The sequence below is a fragment of the Kogia breviceps genome, chromosome 3, assembly GCF_026419965.1.
Source record: "Kogia breviceps isolate mKogBre1 chromosome 3, mKogBre1 haplotype 1, whole genome shotgun sequence".
Taxonomy (NCBI): domain Eukaryota; kingdom Metazoa; phylum Chordata; class Mammalia; order Artiodactyla; family Physeteridae; genus Kogia; species Kogia breviceps.
The window spans coordinates 101,421,525-101,437,580 of NC_081312.1; the positions used below are offsets into that span (position 1 = coordinate 101,421,525).

The window sequence follows — 16,056 nt, forward strand, 5'->3', positions numbered from 1 at the left end:
GGAAAGACCTTATTTATAGTATCAGAAAAGGTAAAGTACCTGGGAATAAGCTTGATAAGAAATGTTCAAGACCAATATGAACACTGTAAAACTTCTGAAGAACATTTTTAAAAAGACATAAAAACATGCCAAGTTCACAGATAGGAAGAGTATCATAAAGATTGCAATTTTTTGAGTTACTTCACACATTTAACATGATCTCAATAAAGATATAAACAATTTGTTTTAACTAGACTGGGTAATTCTAAAGTTTATTTTTAAAAAAACAAAAGAAGAAGAATAGGCAGGAAGAATTTTTTTTTCTTTTTCTTCTCTTTTCTTTTTTAATTTGGCCGGGCTGCATGGCTTGCAGGATCTTACTTCCCCTACCAGGGATTGAACCCACACACTCTGCAGTGAAAGTGCGGAGTCCTAACCACTGGACCACCAGGGAATTCCCAGGAAGAATTTCTTAAGAAGCATTAAAAAGAATTAATCTTACAGATATTACACATTTTATGAAGCCTCAATCATTAAAACCATGTGGCCCCAGTGCATGGACAAACATTGGTCCAGTGGAACACAACAGAAAACCCAGATATGGACCCCAAGACAAACAGAAATACATGGCATGGAAAAAAAAATGTGATTCTATATTTTATATTTTATGCTCATTTAAATCCCAAGTAGGTCAAACAGCTACATGTAAAAAATAAAATAATGAGAGTACATGGAATTCCTTTATGATCTCAGAATGGAAGTTTTTCTTATGACTTAAAACCTAAAAGCCATAAAATAAAATATATATCATTTAAAATACATTTGTCAAATTTCATGGAAAAGTATCATAAGCAAAGTCAAAATACAAACAACAAATTGGGTTAAAAAATTTTACAACTCATATAAAAAACAGCTAATCTCCCTAGCATTTAAAGAGCTCCCAGGTGTCAAAACAAAACTAGAAACAACCAACACTAAAAAAATGGACAAAGTAGATGAAATAACAGGTCACAGAAAAAGAAACACAATGGCTCTTAAACATATTACAAAATATTCAACTTCACACAAAATAAGAGAAATGAAAAAATTTAAGTTTCGAGGTAATTCAATGGGGAAAATATATCTTTTCAACAAGAAGTGCTAGAATAATTGGATACCCATGCGGGGAGGGGGGGGCAACACCTCAGCCTTTTATCTCATACCATACACAAAAAGTAACTCAAAATGGATCACAAGCCTAAAAGTAATAGCTGAATCTATAAACTTTTAGATTTTAGAAGAAAACATAGGGGAAAATCTTCAAGACCGTGAGCAAAGATGAGCAAAGACTTCCAGGAAATGACACAAAACCTCTAACCAGTGGAAAGTTACAGGGTTTCCCTGGTGGCGCAGTTGAGCCCTGGTGTGGGAAGATCTCACATGCTGCAGGGCAACTAAGCCATGTGCCACAACTGCTGAGCCTGCACTCTAGAGCCTGCAAGCCACAACCACTGAAGCTTGCACACCTAGAGCCCGCGCATCGCAGCAAGAGAAGCCCCCACTCGCTGCAACTAGAGAAAGCCTGCGTGCACCAATGAAGACCCAACGCAGCCAAAAATAAATAAAATAAATAAATATAGGAAAAAAAAAAACCTGGATAAAAAAAAGTTGTAGACTGGGCTTTATCAAAATTAAAATCTACAGCTTTTCAAGATAAAGCACTAAGAAGTTAGAAAGGCAAGCTACAGACTGAGAGAAAATATTCCAAATATGTGCTAAAAAACATGTATCCAGGATTTACTAAGAAGTCTTAAAGCTAATATGAATCTATACTGATAAGATAACAGACACTTCACAAAAGAAGACATATGCCCAATAAGCACCCAAAAGGAGGCTCAAAGTCATCAGTCACACCCAGTGAAAAAGACTGACAGCACCAAGTGTTGGCACGACTATCTTGGAATTGGTTTGTTAGTTTCTTGACCCAGAAATTCTACTCCTATTTACCCAAATGAAAACATATACCCATACAAAGACTTGTACACAGACAGATGTTCAGAGGAGCTCTGATAATCAAAACTGAAAACTACTCAAATGTCCATGAACAGATGAATATATAAATTGTACATCTATCCATACAACAGAATATCACTGACAATAAAAAAGAACAAACTACAAATACACATAATAACACAGATGATTCAAAAACACTAAAGGGAAAGAAGTTAGAGAAGGGTACACACGGTATAGTTTCACTTGTATGAAACTCTAGAAAAGTGAAATTTAATCAACAGTTACAGAAAGCAGATCAGTGGTGACCTGGACCTGGGGGGGCGGGGGCGGGGACAGTGAGGCTTGAATGGGAAAGGACACAAGGGAACTACGTGAGTTGATGGAAATGTTCTATATCTTGATTGCGGTAGCTGGTGGTTACATGGTGTTCACATTTGTCAAAACACATCAGGCACATTTAAAATGAGTGCATTTTATCATATCATACTTTAAAAAGTAAATGCTGGAGAAAGACAGCAAAAACCCTGTGCTTTTGCTGGGACTGAAAATCCAAGTATTAAAAAGCAATAAACAATTGAACAACTTTAAAAAATTACACTGAGATGCAATTTTTCACTTACTAGACTGTCAAGAAATCCAAAAGTTTTGGGGCTTCCCTGGTGGTGCAGTGGCTGAGAGTCCACCTGCCGATGCAGGGGACACGGGTTCATGCCCCAGTCAGGGAAGATTCCACATGCCGCGGAGCGGCTGGGCCCGTGAGCCATGGCCGCTGAGCCTGCGTGTCTGGAGCCTGTGCTCCGCAACGGGAGAGGCCACAACAGAGAGAGGCCCTTGTACTGCAAAAAAAAAAAAAAAAATCCAAAAGTTTAAAAACACATTGTGTTGCCATGGCTATGAGGAAAAACAGACTCTCACTCACTGATAATGGGAGTGTAAATTAGAATAACCCCCAGAGATGGCATTTGGGCAATATTAAATTAGAAACGCTTTGACCTAGCAATTTCCTTTCTAGGACTTTATCCCACAGATGAACTTCAACCACAGGTGAAATAGCATATGTGAAAGATTATTACTGCAAGATTGTTTGAAATAGCAAAACACACAAAAAATCTGAATGTCCATCAAAGCAAACCAGGTTAAATAAACTATGATAACCCATTCAATGGAATCCTATGTAACTACAAAACTGAATAGGGAAAGTCTAGGTGTGCTAATATGGAAAGATCCTCAACTGTAAGGTTAAGTGAACAAATCAACATTGTATTTGCTATGCTGCCATTTCTGTAAAAAAACCAAAAAACAACCAACCCCCATCCAGAGAATAATATATTTGGATTTTCTTGTAAATGTATTTTTTTTAAAACCTCAACTTCTGGAAGAATAACCAAGAAACAAATACCATGGGATATCTGTTTGAAAATATGTGGATGGAATCAGGAGTGTGAGGGACAATTTTCATAGCATGCCTTTTTAAAATTCTCTATTCAAAATTAAATACTTATTTAAAAATAACATCAGAATAATACATTATATATCAATATAGCATAATAATATAACTATTCATCAGGTTAGCTTGAGGAAAACAAATATAGGAAGTGCCTAGTGCACTACAGGGGCATCCTTGGCACAGCATCAGTTACTACTGTTACCTGCTTCCCCCAAAATCCCTGCATACATCCCCCTTCAGACTTTAGGTTCCAGTTTCCCAAATTGCCTCTTCCTGTGCTCTCACAGGGACTTTCCGCTCTGCCGAGTGTCTTTCCCCCATTTTCTTTCTTCTCTCATTTCCATGTAGCTGTGAGTCTCAGGCATCAGCTCCTCAGGAGGCCTTCTTTGATGGACACACTCTCCCTCCCTCCCCACACCCCTGCCCCATTAGGTGCCCCTCGTCCCCCACTGGGGACTACAAAGTCTGCTGGGTCCTCTGAAACTCAGAGGCCTTGAACCTGTGGGCTCCCTTTCCTGGAGTGCTGGCCTCACCAAGGACTGAGTTCCCCTCGACAGGAAGGTATTAACCACTGGCAGCAGGCTTTGTTCTCCACCCACACAGACATCTAGAAAAGTTTGTTTTCCCTGTGATGCTGATCCTCCAACAGCCACCAAGAAAATTGGAGTTTTGGTTTCCCTTAGGCTTTCATGCGGAAGATGCCTGGGCTTCCCCCTCTTCCCCCTGAGGCACTGTGTGCAGTAGCGATGGATGGCTCGGGCACGAAGCTCACGGTCCAGCAGGGAGGACAGGCACTTACACAAGAACAGTGACAGACACAGTGGGGAACAGGCACAACGACAGCGCCAAAGTAGAGGGGGAGCCCAGGCCAAGCAGAGATCATGCCCCACCAGGGCTCATGGGCAGCGGGAGTATGGCCGGTGGGGGTTGGAGGGAAGGCTTTTGAACAGGCAGCCCTGGCTGGGCAGCCTCCAGGAGTGGAGAGAGGGACAGAGCAGGGGCAGCAACCTGGGGCTCTGGCCCTCCAGGAAGGGGCCCTGGGGCTGAAACCTGAACCCAGTGGTGGTTTGGTCTACGCTGGGAGGACCTACAAGAGGCCAAGGCGGGCACTGGCAGGAACAAAAGGGCAAACCGGATGGAGCCTGGTGCCAAGGCAGCTGGAGAGGGCCCTGAGGGGGAAGGCCTGGTGCCAGATCACAGCCAGAGGCTGCTTCTCAAAGAGGAGCCTCAAATTTCTGTGTTTTTTTTTTTTTTAACAAGTCTCTCCAGGATGTGAGATTCATCATTTCTTAGAACCCAAGATGTCTAAGGCCCCCCTTCTCTGGGGTCCCTGAGGTTTGGGCCAGAACAGTAGGGAAACAGTGACCAGGGGTATAACAGGAGGGGCAGCTGATAGCAGCTCCTACCCTTCTCTTGAATGTGATATGAGCCCCCAGCCCTGCCTTCATTAGGTTGTTTGCCAGACCAGCTCTGTCACACCCACACCCCCGCTTTCCTGCCAAACCTCTACCCTGACTATAAAGAGGTACAGAGTGCCCTGCCCCTGCCTGCTTTGAGACCCTTGGCAGGAAGCGGAACTGTGGGTGATTGAAGAGCACTGTCAGGGCTTGTGTCACCCTTCAGGGCCTGGGCCCCAGTCCAGCAGCAGGGGCATCACCTCAGAGACCCTCGACCCACCTCCATTACCCCTATTTCTCTCCAAATACATTGTAAACATCACATTTATTTGAGGTTTTCAAACCTCCAAAAAGCACAGGAACAGCAGGGCTCTCCTTCATGCTGCCCTGGGCTCCAATCTGTCAGGCATGCAACCGAACTGCGAGATGAGTCAAGACATCTTCAAGAGCAGGGCCGGGGAGGAGCCAGCCCCACTCTTTCCTGTCCCCATCCCCACAGCCTGGGCCTGGACTGCAATCAGCAGGGAGGACCCAGCCAATCCCCAGATCCCTCCCACTGCAGGGACCTCTTCTCCGTGGCCACCTTCCCTCTCCCTCCTCCAGCCTCTCTGACCCTACTTCTGGAGCTTGGAGCCTGAGCTGCATGCATTGATCCCTCACACTGGGACCAAACCAGCTGCTGTCAGGCTGTTTCTGTCAGCCCTGGCTCTCCAGTCAGGTAGCCAGCAGAGCACAGCAGGCCTGGCTCTCCTGTCATCACGCTGTGTACCCAGCTCAGACCGGGTACTCGGCAGGGGACCAGGATCAGCAAAGGCTTGTCCAGAGAACCACTGTGGGTGAGAAGGGCAGGGCCGCCTGACTCAGCCTTTCCCAGTCTCCAGGGTCTCCCAGCCTCCACTCATTGGCTCTTGCTGGGCCTGAAACTTCTCAGGGCCTCAACAATCCAAGATGCAGTGTCAATGACTCCTCCTCCAAGATGCCCCCCTGGCTTGGTGCCAGGCTTGGGGCTGGGCTATGGACAGTCAGCCAAACCTGCTACTTCAAGGCCCTGAGGACAGCCTCCAGCTTCATGGCCACGGCCAGGTCGCCCTTCACCTTCAGCCGCCCGCTCATGTAGGCCCCCAGGGGCCGCAGCTCCCTGCACAACAGGGCCTGCAGGTCCTCCTCAGCCATCTCCACCACCACATCAGGGATGGCATCAGGCACCCCACGTCCCACCCTCCCTTGCCCTGTGGGGAGAAAGAAAACTGAGCATTAGTAGGGGGACGACTATGCTGAGGGGGTAGAAGAGGTTAGCATGTCCCACTGGGAGGGGTGGAAATAGCGGTTAAGCGTTCAAGTTCTAATACCCTGGGTTCAAGTCTCATTGGCTGTGTGACCACTCAGAGCCTCAGTTTCCAAATTGGTGAAATGGGGATGATGATAATCCCTAAATCATACGCTGATGATGAGAAGTAGGTGAGATAACGCACAAAACATGCTCAGCGCTGAGCCTGCCATGAACAGGACTGCAACGTGTGTGGGGGCTCTTGGTACAGGAAGCTCGGCCATCTGAGTTGTCCTGCTGACGAGGACAGGGCAGGGAGACTGAGGCCTGGATAGTCACTGTCTGCAAATGGCATCTGAGCCCCTGATTGCTATGGGTTTGCCCTAAACTGCCGGCAGGAGCAGGGCCCAGTCTGAAAAAGGACCATGGGTGGTAGGGGCTACGAGCAACCCAGGTGGGAAGGAAGAGAGCAGGGAGGGCAGCTGCACCTGTAGTGAGGTCCAAGAAGTAGATGCTCTGGGTGCCACTGGGCAGGACGACATTGAACTGGTAGCAGGCCCCGACCTGGCTGACCAGGGCCTCACACAGGAAGGGCTTCAGAGCCGTCAGCAGCCCCTCGGCCACTGGCTGCTTGGGGCTGGACCCGACACCACCATGAGGGGCAGGCGGCTCAACCTCGTTCACCATATCCAAGGTATCTGCTGGGGGCGGCCAAGGGGATTGGGGAGGGAGGCAGAGAGAAGGAGGTCAATGTGCTGCCAAGGTCAACGTGTGGCCTCCGTACCTTCACGGCAGTTCCCTCTTACACCCTCTTCAGGCCCACGTTCAGTTTCCTCCTCAGTTTCCTAAGAAGCTGCCCTTGAGTTTTTAGCCATAACCCCAAATCCCATTTCTAAGCTACTCCAGCCTTGAATCCAAAACTCTTTTCTGGATGCTGTTGCTTCCTCCCGTGGAGGCTCCCAAAGGCCTCCACACACTCAGACACCTGGACTCTTCTCACTGCCTTAGCTCTGGTCAGCTCTAGAATCGGGGTGGCCTCAACAGCTGCACGGGGTGTGCACTGCACAAGCTGCTTGGTTAAGGGAACAAGTAGCAAAGTTCAGTCTGTGCTGGACACCAAGCTGAGCGCCCTGGGGAGCACCCTCACTCTTTCCCCGAGGCTCCTTACCTGGCTCAGGGAGTGGGGCACCTCCTGCCACTGAAGACATGCCTCCTCCCAGGAAGTGGAGGGCCAGCTGCTGCAGGGTGCTGTCCAGGCTGGGCCCAGCTGGACTGTCCTGGGGCAGCTGGAGCACGGCCTCCACTGCCAGCTCCACGCGGTCCACCTCCAGCCCCCAGGCCCTGGTCACATCATTGATCTCCAGCTGGAGGATGGTGTGGGGAGAAATGGCACTCATTTAACAAACCTTTCCAGAGCACGTTCTTTAGGCAGGCTGGTATGGCCACGGTGGCACATGAGGCTCCAAGCCTGCCCTTGAGAAGTTCCCAGCCTGGGACGGAGGCAGAGGGCAATTACAACCCAGCTGTGGGAAGCTGGTAGTGAGCAATTAGGAGAGGGTGTGGGGCAGGGAGGAGGGGGTGATGCCAGGTGAAGGGGCATCAAAGGAGGACCCTTCCAGGCAATGGGAACAGCAGGTGCAAAAATGCAGAAAGGAGCACCTCGAATGTTCGGGGAACTGTGAGGAACCACAGTTCCACCTAGCTGGACCCTCAATTGTGGCCTGGGACATCAGAGACAGCCGAGGGCTCAGAGGAGGCTGCTCCCGCTCACTTGGATTTATTCTGAGGCACAAGGAGTCCCGGAGATGAGTTTAGCAGGCAAGTGACAGAGCAGTCTTGCTTGTTGCAAAGATTCTCTTGGCTGCTATGTGGACACTGGATTGGAGGGGCTGAGGTTAGAGGCCTGGAGACCAGGTAGGACGTTGTTTCAAACTGCAGGCAAAAGTGATGCAGAAGCGGTGTCAGGCAGAGAGGCGGCTGTGAGCCGAGACACACCAGGGGAGGGGCACAACTCTGTAAACTCTATTAAGCTACAGAAGGACACTAGAGAAACAGAACCGCTGGACTTGTCGGCTGCCCGGATGTGCGAAAACAAGGAGGGCGGTGAGGATTTGGAGGAGTCACATTTCTAGTATGGCTTCCTGCACGGATCATGAATGCGGGCGTTTATCCAGAGAGCATACACAGAGGAAGACACAGATTTGGGGGTGGGTAGGGAAGGAATGGTGACTTTTTAAACACGTTAAGCTTGAGGTGTCTACAGGATGGCCAACCGCAATTGGATAAGTGGGGCCAGGAAGCCGGGCAGAGTGGGACTGGATCTTTGTGTTGAGAATAATTTGTGTCTAGAGTTAGCAGAAAGCCCCAGGTGGGTAAGCTCTACTGGGAGGTCACAGGTGAGAAGAGACCACGGAGGGAAACCTGGAAACAGAAGGGCAGGAGAACAGGGAGTAACCAGGAGTGTGGAATAATGGAAGCCCGAGGAAGCAGAGGATCCAAGAATAAGAGAAGGATGGGTCCATGGAGTCGAAGTCTGCCTCCAGGTGAAGTAAGGGAAGGACTGAGAAGTGTCCCTATGCTAGCAAGAGGGAGGTCACCATGAGGTCGGCAGGGACGTCAGTCTTAGGAGCATGGGGGGGGAGCCTAGATTAAGGACAGGAGTGGGGGAAGGAAAGGGGAGAGAGGGGTTAAGAGCTAGAGGGGGTCTGGGACAAAGGGAGAACATGTGTCCTGGCAAAAAGGCAGGAAGAGGCTGAATTGAGGGAGGGAGCCAAGTCCTGGACCCAGAGCACTGCCCTGTGCAGAGGAAGCAGATGCTTCCGGTGAGACAAGAAAACAGCACAGATGTAGATTAGTTTGAAGGGGTGATGCTGGAGGAAGCTGAAAGAGTTCTCACCCTAGAATGTTTTCTCCTGAGGCAGAGGGATGGGTGGGGTGGCAATGGGGGAGGCTGGGCTGGGGCAGTGAGGGGTGAAGCGGCTGGCCTGGAGCAGCTAAGGAGGGCCCAGCAAATGAGAGGTGGGGAGCGTGCAATCCCTCTAGAGGAAAAGTACGCAGAAGTGGGGGCGTGGTGAGAATGAGAGACGTATGCCTGAAACAGGCCTTAGGGAGGTGTGCTGGATTTCCTGAGATTTCATTTTAACCAGGCACTGACCCCACTTTACCAGGAGCCAACTGAATCTGGGCAATGGCCCTACATGACTCTAATGTCCTGGTATGGGACTCACTCCCTCAGATGGCCTCTCTTGGCTTTGCTGCACCAAAGCCATGTGCAACAAGGCTGAGAACAATTTTCTCTTTCTAAAGGTAGATCAAAACGGAATGTGGTTTCATGAAAAAAAATTATCAAATTGTGATCTGAGTTGTATAAGACTGAGCACTGGATTGGGGGATGCGGGGGCAGGTGATCTGGCTTTGGTCCAGCTCTGCCTTGACCAAAGCTCTTAGGGGCAAGTCAAATAATTTCTGAGCCTTAGTTTCCTTCCTCCAAAGGAAAACAATAATACCAGCCTTTGCGGCAAAATGTAAAGCAGAGATACACTGAGGCAGGCAAAATGCTACGCATATGAGAGCTTCTCTTGGGAATTTCACCCAGTTGATTTATTTCCTGAAGGGACTGTGACCTCCAGGACTGGCATTACCCCACTCCCCTTCCTGTCCTCTAACTCTGGGGAAAGCAGATCTTGGGGGAACGAGGGGAAACTTCACCCACGGTCCCCCGCCAGGACGTGGGAGAAAGCACAAGGTGAACGTGAGGAGCAGGGGACATGCCTTCACATGTGTATTTCAACCCCATCTTGTCACAGGAGGGATTTGAGGTGAATTCCAGTGTAATTGCTCACACTCAGAGAAGAGGCAGGAAAAAGGTCCAAATGTCCTCATGTCCCTTTGTTCTCTTCAGAACAAAGAACACAAATCCACAAAAATGCACATGCTGCCTTGGGGAGCATGGAATTCCCCTGAAGGTGACTGGGCCAGGAAGGCCCCTGCTCCTTTCACCTACCTGCCTGCCCCACGATGCTGCTTAGTGCCCCTGAGGCCCAGTGTTGTCATGGCAATGCCTGCAGAGCAGTGAAGAGTAAAACCTCAGGCAGTCGGGACAGGTTTTCTGCCTGGGACAAGAATTTCTGTCAGGCCACTCCCTCCCCTGTCCCAGCCCCTTCACCTCTCAGGGATAGATTTGCCCAAGATCGCTATGGTCTGTGCCATCTTCTGTTCCTCAACTCACAGTCCCACCCAGACCACTGACTCTTCAAAAAGTTGTTACACTCTTGGGACATAAGGCAAACTGAGGCCCAGAGTGATCTGGCGCTCTGCTAAAGTGCCCTGGAAGGCAGAGCTGGGCCGAGGTGCCAGCCACCGAACTCTGCCCTGTGCGGAGCTGCCTACCAGGAGCTGGTCGCTGATCTTGAGCTTCTCCATCTGGATCTCCCGCAGAGGCTTCTTGAGCAGAGCCTTGGTCATGGCATTCTGGGCCGTCATGCGTGTGGCTGTGTTCAGGTCCTTCACTGTCATCACCGACAGTACCGGGTCCCAGATGCGGAACTGGACGTCAGCCCCCACAGACAGCACAGCCCCATCCTTAGAGGCCAACTGTTGGGGGAGGCCATGAAAGAGGGGCTGGGGGCGCAGGGAGGGCAGGCCCACTGAGACCACCCAACTTGACCCACTCGCCTGGTCACTAGCTCCTCAAGAGCAAAATGGTATCCCCAAGTGTGTGGGCTTAGGTATATGGATCAAGGATGTCCTCCCAGCCCCCTCCCCCTTTTTCTGGTATCTTCGTCATTCCTCACCCCTAATGGCTACTCACAGGCCAATACACCCAGCATAAGACCCCACTCCCTCTGTCCACGGGAGCCAAGAAGCCCCTCACCTTGCAAGGAGGGACACTGAAGGCTCGTGTCCTCAGATCCACCCTCTGAAAGGAGTCAATGCAGGGCAGGAGCAGAACCATACCGGGTCCTTGAGGAGTGCGGATCCGGCCCAGTCGAAACACGATCATGCGCTCATAGGTGGGCACGATCTGTCCACAGGAGCAAGGCAAAGGGTTGAAAGCACTGAGCTGCTGCTGGCAATGATGTCTCCCCAGGTCCCTCCCTCACCTCTCTCCCTCTGGCCTTGTTCAGTGTCAGGTATCCTGAGCTCTGTCTTTCGATGAAAAAACCAAAGCTCTGAGAGGTTAACTGACATTCTCAAAAATCACAAAGCCCCCCAAGTGAAACACGCAAGATCTGAACGCAGTTCTGAATGACTCCAAAAGCCATGCTCTCAACTGCCATACTGTACTGACTTGATCCTCAGTGAAACCTTTCACCTGTGTGATCTGAAGCTAGACATGACTCAAACCAGGAAACTGTCTGCCCTTGTCTTAGTTAAGGGAAAAACTGGGCTGCTCTAATAGCAGCCCTGAGCAAAGGGCTTTGCCAACTTCAGGTTCCTGGAGTCCTCAAACAAGGAAATATGTCCAAATTGAGAAATGAAGGCTCAGAGAGGCAGTGACTTGCCCAAGGTCACGTGATATTTGTTTCAGTGGCAGTTTGGGGGCTAGGATTTAGGACCTTCTAAGGACTCCCTTCGAGACCACACCAAACCCCAAGCTTTCTAGAGACACTGGCTGTTGCCTGAAGCTGCACGAGGGTAGGCTTCCACCTCTCAGGTGCAATCCTCAACTCTAGCTCACCCTTGCCCATCTGCACCATCCCTTGTTGAAAATGACACCTGAATTCCTATTACTCATCACCTACTGGGTCAGCTTGAGTGTTTTTCATTTCTAATTTAGCCTAACCCAAACGGAGGAAGATATTTGTGTGCACCTTAAAGCCAGTGTTCAGACCCCCAAACTTGGGAGTTTGGGAAGACTTGTTTCTGCCACTTATTAGCTCCCAGTATGACTTTGGACAAGTCTGAACTTCAGTTTCCTCATCTGAAAGGTGAGAATGAACAATTCTTATCCAGCCTATTTCACAGAGCTGTGATAATATTTAGGGGAAGGGGGCAGAGGATGGGGAATTCACCCACCAGTGCCAAAGTTCTCAACATGGCCCAACCATTCTTGGGGCTGACCCAGCCAGACTTACCTTCAGGGCAAACCAACCAGAAATGGGGAAGGTGATCAGCAGCAGCAAGAACCCCAGGAAACTGATGAGGCCATGGCAGAGGCAGGAAGGCCAGCTCTGAGGTGCATCTGGGGACAAGAGAGCAAATGTAGTCAAGGAATGCCGACTGGGTCTGGCAGGACAGCTGCTGGCTGAGTGAACTCATTCAAGTGTACCTTTTGCCCACCTCCCCTTTCAGTGGCTCCTTCCTTTTCAGGGCTAAGATGTTCTTTCCTAGCTCACAGCTCTTCACTCCACTTTAGTGCCGTGCCCTAAGGACCATCAAATACTTGCCTTGCCTAATACTACTCCCGTATCTTTGGGCAGGTGCTAGTTAAGGACTATTCCTTCCTCCCATACACCAAAACTAATCTGTCCCAAGTCCCACCCTCACAAGGCCTATTCTCTGCTAGACATCAGTCAGCGGAGTTGAGAAGGCAATCACTCAATGCTCTCCTCACTGGGCTGAGCAGGAGTCAATCCTTTTGTCTGATTTATATTGCCTCCGATAGCTGGCAAAGCCAGGAGTACCTGGGCATCTGTAAACACACGCTGGGTTGAACTGAATGATACTAGCATAACACCTCCTCTACTATCAGCCCCAGAAGTGTGCTTTCAAGGAGTCCTTTTGGAGACAGCCTAAGGCTATCTGGTGAGGGGAGAAAGCATAACTCCAGGTGGCATCACTGGACCTTAGCTTAAAGGGATAAAGCATCAGTTGCTCTTCAACAGATGCCAGAGATGAGGGCAAAGATGTTCTTTCCTAGCTCACAATTCTTCACCCCCCTTTAATGCCCTCTGGGCCATGCCTCGCTTGAAGCAGCCTCAGGTGAGAGGTGGGGGATGGAGAACTAGGAAAATGAGATTCATCTGAACCACAGGTCCCTGCCCCCATGAACCAGAAGCCCAGAATGGGAGTGAAAGCTGAGAAAGCCCCAGAATCTGGGAGAGGTTATTTTCTGCTCTCTTTCCTCTCCTAACCCCGAACAGAAAGCAGACAGGAGCCTCGGCTCCACACTTCCAGGAACCCTATACTTCTGGGCTCTCTGGGCCCCAGAATGCTAAATCTCCTTTCCTGCCTCGTTCTGACCCATGTGGCCCCTGCAGGAAAGGAACCCTTGGATAGGGGCAGCTGTCATTAGAGGAGGATCACAGAGGGGCCACATCCTCTGGGGTTTTGGTTGTTAGGTTGTGGCATGTGGGATCTGGCCTATGGGCCAAGGGAATTACTCAAGGATTTGGAGCAAGACAGGGCCTGGAAGACATGACAGGCACCTGAGGGCCTGCTTATCTCCACCAGGAAACAGGGAGATGCTCAAGCTCAGGGAGTCTAGAGGTGCCCCCTGAGGTGAAGATTCTGCCATTTCTCTGCAGCCAAGTGCCCTTGGCGTGCTGGTGACCTTAGTTTCTTTCTAGGCAAAATGGAACCCTGAAACCTCTGGGCTGATAAAAAGCCGAGGAGAAACGAGGTGGGGCGAGGCTTCTTGGAGGATGAGAGAGCTCTGGGGCTGCAGCCCCGTAGCCCTAGGAGGGCTGGATCAGCAGTAGCGTCCCAGCGCCTGATTCAAGCCCTTCTCCACATTGTGGAGACCCCCTCTCGGTCCCTCCTCTTAGGATGTGAGAGCGCAAGACCGGCTGACTCCCGACAGGCGGAGAGTTCGGCCCAGGGGTGCCAGCCGATCTCTCCCGGGTCCGCTGTGCTGGGCGGCCACTCACCGGCCCCCGGCCCCACGCCGCCCGGCTCCGGGGACAAGCAACCCTTCTGCGAGCCCAAGAAGCCGAAGCTCGACTGCTGGAAACGGTCAAAGTCCCCCAAGGGCAGCGCCCGGTACCCAGACCTGCCGAGCATGACTCCTAACGGGCATACGCCCCGCGCCCCAGCACGGTACGGAGCCTGACCAGCCGGCCGCTACACTGCCCCGCCCCTGCTGGCCGCCGTTCCCGGTTTCGCTTGCGCTGCCATGGGCGGTGGCCCTGGCGCAGGAAAAGGAGGCAGGCCGGGCTCGGCTCTCACTGTCGCACAGCGCCCCCTGCGCTGGGAGGATCGAAATGCGGCCTCGGGGCAGGGAGGGAGGGTAGTCTGTGTTCCTGGAAGCCCGGAGGAGTCCATCCTCCCACACCCTGCTCCCACTAGGCCTTAGAAAAGGAGCAGGAAGAGAAGTTGAGCTTTGTAAGGGGTTTTCAGGAGCTGAATCTTCCCCAGAAGCAAGGAAATGCTACCAGCCTTCTCAGCATAAACTCAAAAACTAGGGACGGATTTCGGGAAGGTTGTCCTTATGTGGAATTAGGTTTTCTCCAAGGCATGATAAACAAATTATTCCCCTTTGAGTCCCCCCAGCCCAGCAAGCAGGGCCTGGCACAGAGTGGATCTCAGTGCTTATCTGTTGAATGAAGGAGCAGCCAGGTCATTGTGGGTCAAGGCGGAGCAGGAGGGCCTGAACTTGGGCACAAAAGGAAAGAAATTTCATGTGCAGACCTTAGGGAGCATGGCAAACTAAGGAAGGGAGGGGATTGCACAGCGCTAACCCAGGGCAGCCTTCCAGAGCATCACAGAGGTGAGATCCTCAGTCTTGCAGTTGCAGAAACAGCATGCCCCTGATCCAGGTACCCAGAGGTAACCTGTCTCTCCGTGGCTTGAGAAAACCCAAATGCAAATGGTGAATTTACTCTGAGAAGCATTCATTTCCAACAAGGTGTTGGGCAGGCTGTCTTCCAAAGCAGGCAAAGAAATTAATAAAGCGTTCCTTGTCTCACACATGCCAGCCCTCAGGCCCCTCAGTCCACTTCCAGGTCCCTTCTGCAGATGGCTGCTTACCATCTTTGGCTTTTACTGGTTTGATGGCCTGATTCTAAACCCCTGGGGGCACTGATCAAGCTGCAGGGTAGGGTAGGCTCCTGAGGCTTTGCACTGTCCCTGGGAAGTTAGTTCTCCCCGCACCCCCACCCCAGACTATAAACTTTACAAGAGATAGGCCCCGTTACCATCCCTCTAGACTGGTCCCGGACTGAGCACAAAATGGGTACACGGGAGTCAGCACAATGACTGGGAGGCTTTGAAGTTTGAAGACAGTGGTATTGGCCCAGTGATGCCACCTGGAGTTGTGCTTTCTCCCCTCACCAGCTTGGAGCTGGGCTTCTCCTTTGGCCAAGAGCTAACTTGCTCTCTCCTCATTTTTTTTTTTTTAATAAATAAATTTATTTATTTATTTATTTTTGGCTGCGTTGGGTCTTTGTTGCTGTGCGCGGGCTTTCTCTAGTTGCGGCAAGCGGGGGCTACTCTTCGTTGCGGTGCGCTGGCTTCTCATTGCTGTGGCTTCTCTTGTTCCAGAGCACAGGCTCTAGGCGCGCGGGCTTTAGTAGTTGTGGCACATGGGCTTAGCTGCTACGTGGCATGTGGGATCTTACCAGAGCAGGGCTCGAACCCCTGTCCCCTGCATTGGCAGGAGGATTCTTAACCACTGCGTCTCTCCTCACTCTTCTCATACCTGCCCACCAACTCTTCCCATTCCCTCCCCACTCCCTACTGCCTCAGATTCACCAGCCCTTCCAACTGTCACACAAGGCATCATCTTGTTCCCCTCATCTCCACTCAGTGTCCTCCTAGTGTCTCTGACTCAGGTCTCTCCCCACATCCCACGGCCACTATCCTAGACCAGGCCACCTGCCCCTAGGTTGTCAGAATGACTGTCCCAATATACACTACAGATCATGTTGTTCCTCGTTTCCAAACCCTTCACCGACTCTCTATTGCCCACAGTACTTAATCCATCTGCTTAGCTATCACCTTGCTCCAGCCCACTTCTGGGCCGACATTACTCATGGGTCCCCTCTTAAATCTGAAAAGAACCAAAACTGAAACTGAAAAATTGTTGTTTTTTC

General features: G+C 50.6%; 1 protein-coding gene across 6 annotated transcripts; it reads right to left on the reverse strand.

The window, feature by feature from the left end:
* Window positions 1-2,016: 2,016 nt before the first annotated feature.
* On the reverse strand, window positions 2,017-14,176 carry STOML1 (stomatin like 1). Of its 6 annotated transcripts, none has more exons than XM_067029368.1 (7): window positions 13,894-14,144; window positions 12,160-12,266; window positions 10,956-11,105; window positions 10,472-10,675; window positions 7,251-7,446; window positions 6,571-6,783; window positions 2,017-2,807 (listed from the first exon to the last, which is right to left on the reverse strand). In XM_067029368.1, the coding sequence occupies exons 1-7, from the start codon at window positions 14,024-14,026 to the stop codon at window positions 2,689-2,691; spliced, it is 1,122 nt and encodes a 373-aa protein (XP_066885469.1). In that variant the 5' UTR covers window positions 14,027-14,144; the 3' UTR covers window positions 2,017-2,688. The 6 variants fall into 6 exon arrangements, with proteins under 6 accessions (XP_066885469.1, XP_066885470.1, XP_058914648.1 ...); XM_067029369.1 differs by having other exon boundaries at window positions 2,221-2,807; window positions 6,571-6,780; XM_059058665.2 differs by lacking the exon at window positions 2,017-2,807 and adding an exon at window positions 5,122-6,044 and having other exon boundaries at window positions 13,894-14,176.
* Between the last annotated feature and the right edge of the window lie 1,880 nt (window positions 14,177-16,056).